This window comes from Plectrocnemia conspersa, unplaced genomic scaffold, assembly GCF_051122295.1.
Source record: "Plectrocnemia conspersa isolate PC_06_02 unplaced genomic scaffold, ASM5112229v1 ptg000009l, whole genome shotgun sequence".
Classification (NCBI taxonomy): Eukaryota; Metazoa; Arthropoda; class Insecta; order Trichoptera; family Polycentropodidae; genus Plectrocnemia; species Plectrocnemia conspersa.
This window is the reverse complement of record NW_028277173.1, coordinates 20,467,124-20,479,964: the sequence shown is the minus strand read 5'-3', so window position 1 is coordinate 20,479,964 and position 12,841 is coordinate 20,467,124. Positions and strand designations below refer to the sequence as shown.

The 12,841-nt window shown below is 33.0% G+C and overlaps 2 protein-coding genes and 1 long non-coding RNA gene across 5 annotated transcripts in view; 2 read left to right on the top strand and 1 right to left on the bottom strand.

Annotated features, from left to right (window-relative positions):
* Nucleotides 1-12,841, top strand: part of LOC148232200 (TBC1 domain family member 12-like) — a 37,596-nt gene that overhangs the window by 23,852 nt on the left and 903 nt on the right. For both annotated transcript variants that reach the window (XM_088193658.1, XM_088193660.1), the window contains exons 2-4: nt 11,054-11,344; nt 11,414-11,620; nt 11,695-12,349. In XM_088193658.1, coding sequence (XP_088049784.1) covers nt 11,054-11,344; nt 11,414-11,620; nt 11,695-12,349 — 1,153 coding nt within the window. The remainder of the gene's footprint in view (nt 1-11,053; nt 11,345-11,413; nt 11,621-11,694; nt 12,350-12,841) is intronic.
* LOC148232202 (uncharacterized) lies at nt 288-759 on the top strand. Of its 2 annotated transcripts, none has more exons than XR_015810853.1 (2): nt 288-422; nt 582-759. It is a non-coding gene; the product is annotated as an uncharacterized LOC148232202 (long non-coding RNA). The 2 variants fall into 2 exon arrangements; XR_015810852.1 differs by having other exon boundaries at nt 309-426.
* Nucleotides 4,053-7,522, bottom strand: LOC148232201 (polyprenol dehydrogenase-like). The gene is made up of 2 exons (XM_088193661.1): nt 6,318-7,522; nt 4,053-4,585 (listed from the first exon to the last, which is right to left on the bottom strand). Exons 1-2 carry the CDS (start codon nt 7,032-7,034, stop codon nt 4,238-4,240), a joined length of 1,065 nt encoding a protein of 354 aa, XP_088049787.1. The 5' UTR covers nt 7,035-7,522; the 3' UTR covers nt 4,053-4,237.

Below are 12,841 nucleotides of genomic sequence, written 5' to 3'. Positions count from 1 at the left end.
TGATGATGTCAGTTTAAATAGGTGTTTTCCTACTAATCCACTTGTGTTTGACCCCTTACAAGAGATTTGCTTTGGACACTGGATACATTGGGCTGATTCCCTTGTGTGAGTTTTTTTGAAATGTTTCCACACTTCGGATTGACTTTTATCCATTATGGACTAAAATAATTAACAAAGAAAATATTGTAGTTGAATAATAAAAATGATACTGTACGTATTGTAAACAACAAATATAAGTAAGGTAAATAAATAGTAACCTTTGTCATTTTAGCTCGAAGTCCGAAATCCGCAGAACGTATTTGACTGAAGTCTAAAGACATACAGATACTTTCAACAAATAAAATCAACCCGAGGAGAATGCTTTCAAATTATTCTAGGAAAAACACGTGCATCGTATTTGTAGTTACATGCCGAAAAATATCGTGTGTAAATACTTCAAAGTATTTTCTCTTTTGTATTTTTTTTTCGTTTTAGTTATATTTTACAAATAACGACGAAAGATTTTATTGCAAAGATGACGACACAATCCTTCGTTATAAAAAATCATTATATGTTTCATTCACAATATTTTTCGTTGATAGGTAAATGTGAAGGAATTTTTTCTTTATCGCTGCAGACGTGACGTTACAAGGACAACCGAGTCATTTTGCCGATCCTTAACTATCTTGTATACATTATTGGGTTGTTTTCGACTATGGAGATTTTATTTAAAAAAAATGTACGATATATTAAATAAAAATTAAATCGGAAAGTCTGGTCCCTGGTTCTTTTTTTTAAATTCCCAGGTTGTCTCGAAACAGAATCCCTATATAGTATGCTTCCTTCTAGACCCTGAGTAACATTTTAACAAGGACAGATGCTATTATTATTAACATCTCCAATGATATCAAACTAACACTTACCTACTGATCACGCCAATTGGCGTCCTGAGCGTGCCGAAAGTTAAACACCGCGGACGCCAATTAGCGTCTTTTGTATGTAATGATTTCCATCTCAAATTAAAAATATATGTTTAGTTTTTTATTTGATTGCTTTGAGAGTTGACAAATTTATGTATGAATTTATATTTTATTTTGATTTTTTTTAATTACATTTAGATAAATGCGAAGGTTTTATAAATATATTTTGTATTTCTTTCTTCAGAAAAACTATCGTCTTCCGATTCTTTGATCCAGTGTTTTTAGGGACTTACCAGACACAAGGATGTTGACGGCGTTAGCTACTCGTAGCTAGTTCAAGTACTTTAATCTATTTAGGATGTACTAGTTTGTGTGTATGTATTTATCGGAGTGTACGTTTGAACATAACTGTATGAAATAATGTCTAAAATTAACTTCAATAAAAATAAAATCGTTTCAAATAATCACTGCAAATCTCAAGAACTGTTTTTAAAATGCGTATAAAAAACTGACATTACCCGTCCAAACACAATAATTACTAATGAAGCGTGAATAATTGAGATATTTCGTTCACTAATAAACTGCTATTTTACCTGAAAGAAAATGACGAGGTTTAATTGGCCGTGCAGCGCACAAATTTGACTACATTAGCTGCTTTAGAAATAGCCACAAATACGTTTCTAAAATATATAAATGTATGTTTCAACAAATAATTTGTTTGTTTACATATCCTAACTTTACATGTTGCGTGGCTAACTAGGTAATCTGCATTATCTTTAATACAAATTAGCAAAACTTGCGCCGCCAATTAAATGTCAATTTTTAGGAATATAACTACTTTTAAGTAAAATATCTATTTTTAATGCCACTCCATAATTTTAAATTGATTTTTATTCTTTGTAAACGGCAGTTTTAAAATATTACAATGATGTTAGTTAATCAATTTCTCTTTATATTGTAGATTAACTAATAGCTAAAGAAAAATTCTTGTGAAAGTATGTTAGCCATTATATGTAGAAATTTGTCATTGTGAAAGAAACCCCACAGGCGTCGGATCTTTGGCGAAATGGCTTATAATGCTTTTAAGGGCAAGGTTGTTGATTGTTGGTTAATTTTAATATAATAATTATGTTCAGGTTTTTAGGATCATAGGACGCCTACGCGCATACTGAAATTAAAGCGAGTTACTCGTTCTATCTCAGTTTGCGAAACACCATATCATTATCTCTCTCACTCTCGTCACTTAACACGCGAGAGAGCGAAAGGGGAAGTATCTCACCGCTCGCGCTCGAAAGAGCAGCTCCGACTTCGGTCCTTTTGCCGACAATGTTTGGAAGCGCTCGAGGCTGGCCAAGTCGACTGAATTACCCACACTTTACCTCCCATTATCGGTGATCTCGGACAACTTCCGAGAGATTTTAGAGCGGGCAGAACCGAACTCGACCGAAGTAACCCACTATATTCTCCGTCCTTGGTCAACCTTGGCCAACTTCCAGAGAGTGTAGTGCAGGCATAACAAGATTTTATTTTTCTTAAGCACAAAGAAACTTTATACACGTTACAAGATCATGTAGTACCTGCACTTGTTTTGTTTTAGCTACATAATGCACATCTTATAGAATCTAGATCATGGGTCGGCAAAGTTTTGAGATATAAGATCCAAGTATGCATTATGTAGATTAACAATATTCAATAGACCCAGGTAAACCAATTCTTGCGTGATTCTCGGACTTGTAGAAGAAGAAACAGTAGTAAATAATATTGGTAAAATCATACTTTTTAAATACTATTCTTGTTAAAAACCATATTAAGAAACAAACAACGGATTTTTGATTAAATTGCATTTATTATTAAATAAATAAAAATATATTCTAATAAGTAACATTGCGTTTTATGATGAATATTCTTAAAGTAAATTTCAAAGTTTTGAACATATTACTAAATCATTTTATTGATATAGTATATATTGATAAATATGTTTGTAATGTAATCACCGTAGACCTCGATGCATTTGGTCTTTGAGTTTAGAACGAGTTTCTTGTTCCAATGTCATTTGGCGTCTGCTATTTTACTGCTAGTTTTCGGCTATCTAATATTTAGGTAATAGTTTCATGAAGAACTACTCTTCTCACACCGTTTTGTATATGCATTACGTTATTGTCATGAACAGAAACAAGCTAGTGATGAGTTTAAGGTGGGCTTTCGTGGAATCTGTAGGAAACAATTCTGGACCCAATATAAGTATAAGAGTGTAGAAGATACTAGGCAATAAGAAAATACGTTCGCTCTACATTGTGATATTTATCAGCAATATTTAGTTAGAAGTAAAATATAATTCAATACGAGAATACTAGAAGTTTACTAGTGTTGTACAAACGTAATTTATAACATCATATCTAAAGTGAAAAATAAAAAACATAAATTATTTAAAAAAATTAAATTCATAAACGGTTAAAAATAACCCCGGTTACAAAATCAGATTTTTATAAGAAAAAAAAGTTATTTGAAACGAATATGATTTTTTCTCTATTTCTTGTATGCATTCCACTGGAAAACGCCATGTAAGGCACATCTGACGTTAAATTCCACATAAGTAACCGATAGGATTTTTTCGTTAGCTAACTTTGCCGGGCACTGGCGTACACTATGGCGCAATGTGCGTTATTTCTTGCCTATGGGCTGAAACAAAAAATTCATTTCTATCATCCTATTCAGTTAATCGTGAATTTTATTTGACCATAAGAGGAGCGGACTGCAAATAATTGTGGTGATTGATTTGCTATATATTATATACAATTTGATTATTTTGCTTTTCTTTTATACGTATGACTAGTTCAAATTTAAAAGTTATAGGCATGCGCTTTTAATTAAATATTAGTTGAAAAAGAGAGAATCCATTCGGAGATCCTTAGCCCTTTTATTAACCATTTTCTAAATCGACCTTTATAAACGCCTTTGGTTACAATATTGAGATAGAAATTTTCAGAAGAGGGGTGGTGATTTTTTGTTATTCTTATTATAGTGTATTATATCCATTCTAAGAATCTGTGATGCTTCTAACCCGGTGAACTAATCTCCGAACTGATTTAAAATACTATCAAAATAGATGCCGTTATTTTTTTTTATTCCATCAAGTATTAAATTAAATTAAAGTTCAGCTTGGATATTATTATTTATTCAATATAAAATGATTAAAAAACTTTATAAATATGCTAAGTACATTTGTCAAATGTTTACAATATTTTAGGAATGGTTATGATTCATATTAATAATTTAAATTATCCTCAACGTCTATAGTTTGATCACACTTTTCAGACGTTTTTGTGACTTGTCATTGACTAAGCTACCACTCCGAAATCCTTTACGTTGACCATTTCGCAAGAGACCTCAAACAATCTCTTCTGGATGTCTTCGTTCTCGGAGTATCGGCTGCTGAGACCCTGTCGGCAGTTGCTCACATACAAGCCGCCCCTGTTCTCCAATTTTGGTGATAAAGCGGTGTAGAGAACGCTGATGGCGCCCTGTTCTGGCGTTTTGAAGAACGTCCTCATTATCCAACCGGCGTGTTTGGCAATGGGGGTGTTGTCGAAGAGCTCGGTGTTGACGACGCCCGGATGAACAGAGTAGCATTTCACTTTGCTGTCCTCGGCCTCGAGTTTAACGTTCAAATACCTCGCGAACATAATCTGAAGGAAAATAATATAAAGCATTAAATTGTGTTCGTTTTCTTAACATATTTGTCCTCTAATTTTTCTGATGATTTTTTCCTCTTTCGTTCAATGTCAAATGTTTTAGCGCGTATTGAAAATGATGCGATTTTACCGCCACGGTTTCGATGCTCGACGTTGCAGAACATAACTATAATTATTGTATAATAATATTTTTTAAATACACGTAGACTTCAACGAGCAAGTAAGGAAGGAAGCCCCTTCTTATATTGGATTTACGTGTCTTATTCTGTAGGATTATTTATGAGAATCACGCGTCTAGAACATATAAGCTTATTGATTTTACATGGAATTTGTATTCAATAAATTATGATAGCAAACATGCAAAACTTTTTGTGATTTTAAATAAATTCTAATACCGGATTTCCCATGAAAAAATTCAATTTATAAAAAATCCAAAAAAATATAGTATATATTATCATAATATTAAGTTGAGAATTATTTTTAAAGATGATTTCATCCATTGTGACTACTGCACTTCTACGATATATCCTTGAAATCGTTGATAGCATTATGGTCTCATAGACTATATGTATTAAAAATGAATTAATTTTAGATATATCTTTATTATACTAATTCTTTAGATTGATAGAACCTTTTAGTTGTTGATATTTAAAGTCTCTGAAAGTGTTTTTTTTTTACAAAAAAATCGCTTCTAAATAATTAACTCAGTTTATAAAATGTTTATTTTGCTGAGATTTTTTTCCCATAGTGTGCGTTGATTTTAATTATTGTCATTGGTTATTCTAGCATCTATTTTTTTGATTTAAAATGTCAAATATAAACAAATCTGATATGAGCGCATCATTTTACATATAAATCAGGTCATTGAATCCGTTGTAAAAATGCCACACAGCCATAATTAATTATTGACAATAACTAGAAAATACTACGCTAGCAAAAAGTATATATGTATGTATGTACATACGTACAACATTGTAAACAAAAAAAATAAAGTTCAAAACTCAGCTTTTAATGGATTTAAGATGTACAATGTATCATACATTGTCTCTCATAATCAATCATAAAAATGATTTTTAGTCTTTGCAACTAAAGAACATGACCTGATTGAGGAAAATGCAAATTCAGTTAAAACCAGCGTGTTTCTTATATTATTGACCCTGTATTTATATATGCTTAGAATTTGACCATTATGATATTGCTACTATAACCCCATAAAAAATAGTGTATGATTGTGTTGGAACTATGTTTTTTTTACTGCGAATGTACCCTGTGAAAAAATAATATAATCATCAACACAGCTTTGTTTAATCGCGATTTATGCAATGACATTTTTTTAACCGTGACAAAGAACACAATTCAGTCGAATTTCTCTCGAGTTCTTTAAATGACAATCCATGAGAGAAAGCTATTTAGTTCATCCATTGTTGGTTTTTGTCGCTACGCTATTGACTCATTTAAAGTGCTATAAGCTTTTGATTGTGTTTTTAGAAGAGAAAAAACAACATACATATTAACTAATAATTCTTGAGTGCATAGAAAAACGTAAACTTATATTATTTAACTAAATTAATATTAGTTTCATTCTACTATAACCATTAATCCTGTATTGTGTAACTGATACAAATCAACGTTTTCGCGTTTTGAATATCATATAAAATTTTGGCTGTTTATGTGTGGGCTTTACTTTCACATTTGATTTCTAAAATGTATTTTTCAAAATTCATACCTGCGCCAACTTGGATTGTCCGTACGCCGCTTTCGATATATACTCCAACTTCAAGTTTATATCCTCGAATGATATCTCGGCAGCATAATGAGCACAAGATGAAACGTTCACTATTCTCGAGCATCCTTCGGTCTTACTACCGCCCTTTTTAAGAATCGGCATAAGCAGGTGCGATAGGTAGAAATGACCCAGGTAGTTCGTCGCCAGCTGATTCTCGAACCCTTCTTCCGTGAGATTGAAATCGCCGAACATCACACCTGCGTTGTTGATGAGCAAGTTTATTTCGGGATACTTAGCGGACACTTCCGAAGCAAAGTTCTTAACCGATTTGAGAGAAGACACGTCTAATTTGAAGGCGTCCAGATCAGTGGATATCCCTTCCTTCCTGAACGTTTCGATGAGTTTGGTCGCCGCTTCTGGCTTTCGTATTCCCATCACTACTTTCATGTTACATTTAAGGAGCTCCTTGACGATTTCTACCCCTATTCCTCTACCGCCGCCGGTTATCACCGCCACTTGGCCACTCCTATCTCTCAGATCCGGTAAGCGGTTCTTCTCTCTGCGTACATGGTCGTCGAACACCGCTCGCAAGCCTACCAATTGGAATTGGTACTCCCAATATATTTCGAGCAAGATTTTGTTGATGGTCTTCTTAGAGTTGAAGACCACGTAACCGAAACCCGCACAGGCAGCTATTGCTACGAACGTTAGCAACATCTTCTATCAAAGCGAAACGACCGCTCAGCTCGGAGTGTATACAACGAATGGTCGTCGCTCGGTCGCACTTTCCCTGACGCTGGTTTAACTCGCCAACCTGTCGAACATTTCTTTCTCATAGCTTTCTCCGCCAAGTGATATCTGCCGTGGCGATTTTCAAGGTTACTAGGTATTTATGAAGGTGTTCTAGGATTGATTGAGCTTATGTCAACATCTCAATGGCGATTACGTGATGTATCGTTGTGATATGAATAAGTCTCGGTTATCGGCGAATAAGGTAATAATAATTACTAAACAAACATCTACCGTAATGGTTCTCAAATATCGTTGGTGCGTCATTAAAAATCTATAAAAAAACTAACAGAAAGCAGATAAAATCAAACAAACATTGCTCATATACACTGCTGTGAATAAGTCTTCGAACCGTCTGTTCTTCTTTGAATACATGTTGATAACTAATCGATAAAAAAATGATATTAAAAAAAATTAAAAAACATTATTTGGTCACATTTACGTTTAATCAAAATCAATTTACCCTTAGACAACTACATTAAAAATAAAATTAAAACCTAATATTTAGTGTGCCTTGCGTTTCGGCGCACTTGAAATTAATGTTTTAATGAATTCTTAGGGTATTTTTGCCCATTCTTCTTTTAGCACTTTCCACAGATCTTCCTTATTTGTTGGGCGTCTTTTTTATTTTTTATTGTTCAAATATTCCCAATGGGGGGCTCTCATGAATTCTGACCAAGGGTCCAACCCATTTTCCGAAAAACACCCTTAAACCATTATAGAAACAACTCCATGCTCAACTGTTCAGAGATCTGCAAATGAATTAGAGACGATTAGTTCAGAAAATTTCGAATTTGCACTCATCTGTCCAAGGGACCATTTTAAACTCCTTCGTGGTCCGTCCAAGCTTTTCGTGCTCGGGCAAAAAATCGTCTCTGACGTTTCGAAGTAATAGTTTCCTCTTGGCCACATTCTCGAAAATTATTTTTCAGATGGACTATTTGATCACCAATAGGGATTGTACACTCATTAAGATCCTGGGCCAGATCACGTCTTGACTTCTTTCTTGACCTAAGACCACTAAACAGTGCTCTGGTGATTCGTCGATCTTTTTAGGTCTTCTATTTCTCGGACGGTCCTCGATTTTTTTTTTTTTTTTTTTTTGACAATGAATTTCACCAACTGATTTTCCAGTCAGTTGCTATATCCTTATTGGTGGTGAATAATAATTTTTTGTTGATTCATTTCACTAATTTTGCCCATTTTAATAAAATATATTAAGAGAATTCACAGGTTAACAGCACTATAAAGACTGCCGTGGCAGGGTTAAACGACGCTATTTAAAATTATATTTTTTTAAATATGCATGGAGAGAATCAAAAACTATTTCAAAATAACCATCTTATGTCGTACTCAAGATACCACTACTCAAAAACAATGGGTTGTTGAATACAAAACATTTTTTTAGCTAAAGGCAAAAACCGAATTTTGCGACAATTGAAATTTTGCCGACTCTCTTAATTGTTTTTCTACCCATGAACGTTGTAGAAACGTCAAATAAAATTGTAAACTCTTTCAATGAATAAACAACTCTGATAAAAAAGGAATGCGCCAGTAACTTTAAAAAATACGACCGTTCGAAGACTTATTCACAGTAGTGTACAATTGAAAAGTTTTTTTAGAGATTTGTTATTATGTGTAGTTTCATCTTTCATCCACCTTTTTTTTTTACAAGAAAACTGTAATTAATTACAAACCTACATCTAAATTATTATGCAATGATAGTTAAAGACATTTTAATAACTTCCATATTTCATTAGAAATAGCTTACGATATTTTTATGAAGGGCATACTCTCGACATAATCTCGAATGTCAAAATACGTTTATGACTAAAACATGTAAACCATATAGTTTCTTCTTTTCGTAAATAAAATATATGTCTCCCATATAAAAGACTCTTAAATTGCTGGTTATTCATCTTCTAGCCAGCGATACATTTTTTGTATTTACATGCTTTGTATATGTTACGGTGAATGCGTATACCCAGTGAAAATATATTTACTGTCATTTCAGTGAAATCATATCGGAATGCATTTTCACCGGTTAATATAGATTTTGAAATTATATGCGGCTCTAAAATATCTATTAAACTCAATTTTGAAATGGCGAAAGTTCTATTTTGTAATAATTAGTTGTCATGCAGCAGATGGCGAAACATATATACAATACTAAATTTTAATAATACCGTATTTATTTGTAAACGTGAGTTGTTAAATAGTTATGGCTTTCATACAGGAAAAGTAGACGGAAACTTCACAAATGACTTGTTTTCGTTATTAACATCTTATGTATAATTGTCGTAAGACGTCGTTTTAATAAATGGAAGGAGGACACATGTCTCAAAAGAATTAAGAAACACATCATGACTGATGCCATGTGGTAACCTTTGTTCGTTAGTTTATACCCACAAAGTCCTACAGTATATTGTACGTTATATAATAGCCGATCGTAAAAAGTGACCTTCAAAAGATTATATTTTATATTAAAATGTAAATTTTCTAAAAATAATTCAAGCAAGACTCGTTAATAAATTCTTAAACACGAATATCTTGACTCGATTAAATCAGTTTTCTTAAAAATTTATTTTTGAATTAGTATTTAAAAGTGCTTACTTAAAATTTCACCGAAATTTGATGATTACAGTGTATTGCGTATGCGTAAAGTAATATACATGTTTTTTCGACGTATAACCATCGAAAAAACAGAAATTAAAAAAAAACGTTCGATATATTTATCATTACTCTTTTCTATATTTTAAACAAATTTAGAGAAATAAAAAGTGTTACTATAATTTTTTTATGTTGAAATAGTGAAAGTTATAAGATATTAAAATCAATAATTGATCAATCGTTATCATTTACGTATGTATAGTGATAACAAGTTGAAGACGTCCGTGCGATACAATTAACTAATTCATAAATAGAAAATTATAAAATTTTCTATTTATGAATCAGCTCGAGAGTCGACAATGTTCGGCACTTCATCAAGTTTCCTTTAATCATAGCAGAAACACATTTTTGCTGTCAACAATATATTGGGACGGGTGAGCCGTTTAACGTGTTTTACGATAAACAAATTCATATATTATAATTTTCCCACGCTCATGGACAAAAGGCGAAACATTTTTTATATCTTACTTTGGTTTCATGACAATATTTAATCTTGTCTGTGGACTTTAAAAATTGTATATTATGATTAGAATTATATCTTTATTTTTACAACTTAAAAATTACATTAATTTCATCTGCGGTGTAATATAAGCTTGTTTCAAACATTTTTTTTATTATTATAATTAAATGCTATTTGAGCAAAATACGAAAATCAAATATTTAGTTTATAATATACTTATATAATATAAATTATAACTTTGTGTCAGTATGTAATAGTGAGCAAAAATTACCCAGAACCGAACCAGGTACTCCATTAATATATGGAAAAATATCCGAGAACTGGGTTATGAATTTGACTAGTTATTTAGATGCTTTAAGTCATTTACGTACGTCAGTTTATTGTAATCTTTGGCAGCTAATATCACGCATCTTTTTTCTGGTAATCATTTTAAGTACATGTTTCTATTTTCAAAATGGGTACAATTTATTAAATTTTAAAAGACTAGTTTTGTTGATGCTCATATGCTCTACGTTTCTGAGATAAAAAAAAATAAATGTCACATATTGTACTATGAAACATACCATCGCATTGCTAAAGTTTTTTTATTATTAGATAATACAGGTCATTATAAATGAATAAATGAGTTATAGCGATGTATTATTTCAAACAAATAATCTCAAAACATAATAATTATTTTAATAATCTACTACTAGTTAGGTTTAATTATTACAATGACTAGTTATTCACTGAGTCAGTGTTTTCGTGATTCGCTTTAGTTGTACAATTTTAGATTTAAAGATTATAAATATTTATATACTGTTGTTTATTTTTACAGAGGTGTCTTCCCGTGGAAAAGCAATGGATTCTCAAGCACTGAATCCAAATCTCCTCCGAAAAACGATGCTAACGGCAACAGTTTGGGTCTCAATTGGAAGTTGTTCTCGTCTGGTCGTTCAAACTCAGTAGGATGTGCATCAACTGACTCTCTCGGTACAGATACTCCAGCATCATCTGGAGCGAGCACCCCACTGCACCATAGACGGCAAGGTAGCAACGCCAGTGCGGGGGAATTGAAGCAATTTGAAGATCTTGTGGCAAGTTCTGTTGCGTTAATTCAGCACAATAGGTATTTCATTTTCAGCTGACTGTCTAATCTCTGGTGATTTTGTTCTAATATGCTCTTCTATATTTTAAGGCCTTCAAATTTACCAGCGAAGGATACAGCAGAGGAGCAGAGACACCGGGCTGAATATCAGAGGATGGTCGTGGCTGCACGTCAACGTGAAGCACGTGAAGCAAAAGAAAGGAAAAGGCAACTAGCGAAGCAAGCAAGACACGAAGACGATCTCAGCGCTGCACTAAAAGAATGGAATCAAAATATATTGCCTTCGTGGGAATCTTTGTAAGTATTCCAATAAGGATGCGTTTTTAATATATTTAGAATCAAAAAATATTATATTCCCCTTCCAAATACAGGAAAAACGCTCGTAAAACAAGAGATTTATGGTGGTGCGGCTTACCACCAGCCGTAAGAGGAAAAATATGGCAACTAGCCATACCGAACCATCTGAACATCACCCCGCAACTGTATGTGATATGCGTGGAGAGGGCCAAGCAGAGATTGATCGAAGCCAAGCTGCGACGAAACGGATTCAAGATGGAAACCAAAAAAGTGATGAACGGCAATCTGAATCATAGTGAAGATAAACTAAAAGAGAGGTTGAAATCTGACGAGTGTTGTGAAAAAAGTAGTGATTCGGTAGTTAGTGATTTTAATTGCAACAAAGAGGACTGCGACGTAAAGACTGACAAGTGTTCGCATCACCAGGACAAAGTGAAGTTACGTCTGTGCGAAAAGATCAAAGACTCGTTCATGCCTAGGAATTACAGTGAACAGAATTTAAATAAGCAGTGTGCTGTGTCAGACGATAACGGAATTAAAAAAATCTCGTATTCAAATCCGGATTTGTGTAAATACAGCAACGAGTGTAGTATGGAACTCATCCAGTTGGATATATCGAGGACATTTCCGCACTTGTGCATATTCCAACCTGGGGGTCCTTACTTTGACGTTTTGCACGAACTGTTAGCTGCTTACGTTTGTTACCGGCCTGACGTTGGATATGTGCAGGTATGTTAAAATCATCTTGATACCAGAGCTTTATTTCTGGTTAAGTGAGCTAGTACACGGTTTTCAGTTATTTAAATATTTGCAAATTGATTATTCATATGTTTTATGGCACAGATGATGATTTAAATGTTGAGAAACTGATGAATATATAATTTTTATTTTTATTAAACATATTGTTTCTAAAATAACAACTGAATCATTTTGTAATGTATTCTATTCAATGGCTGGTAAAGTCGTTGTGGTGTGATGGCAACCCCATGCTGGGTTGCGCGTGTCTTTCCCCATGATCCCGTGGTTTGGCTTTCTATGATGCCTATTATATGTTATTTTGTGTTATGGTTAGTTATTCGCCAGTAGAAACATACAGTATTAGATATTGATTCAAATTCTTTCTCTCAGCCATTTACATTAACAACCCTTCTGATAAGGTCAACCATGTGTAAATTAGATTTTGATTACAATTAATTTTATGTTCATTTAAATGTTTTTTTT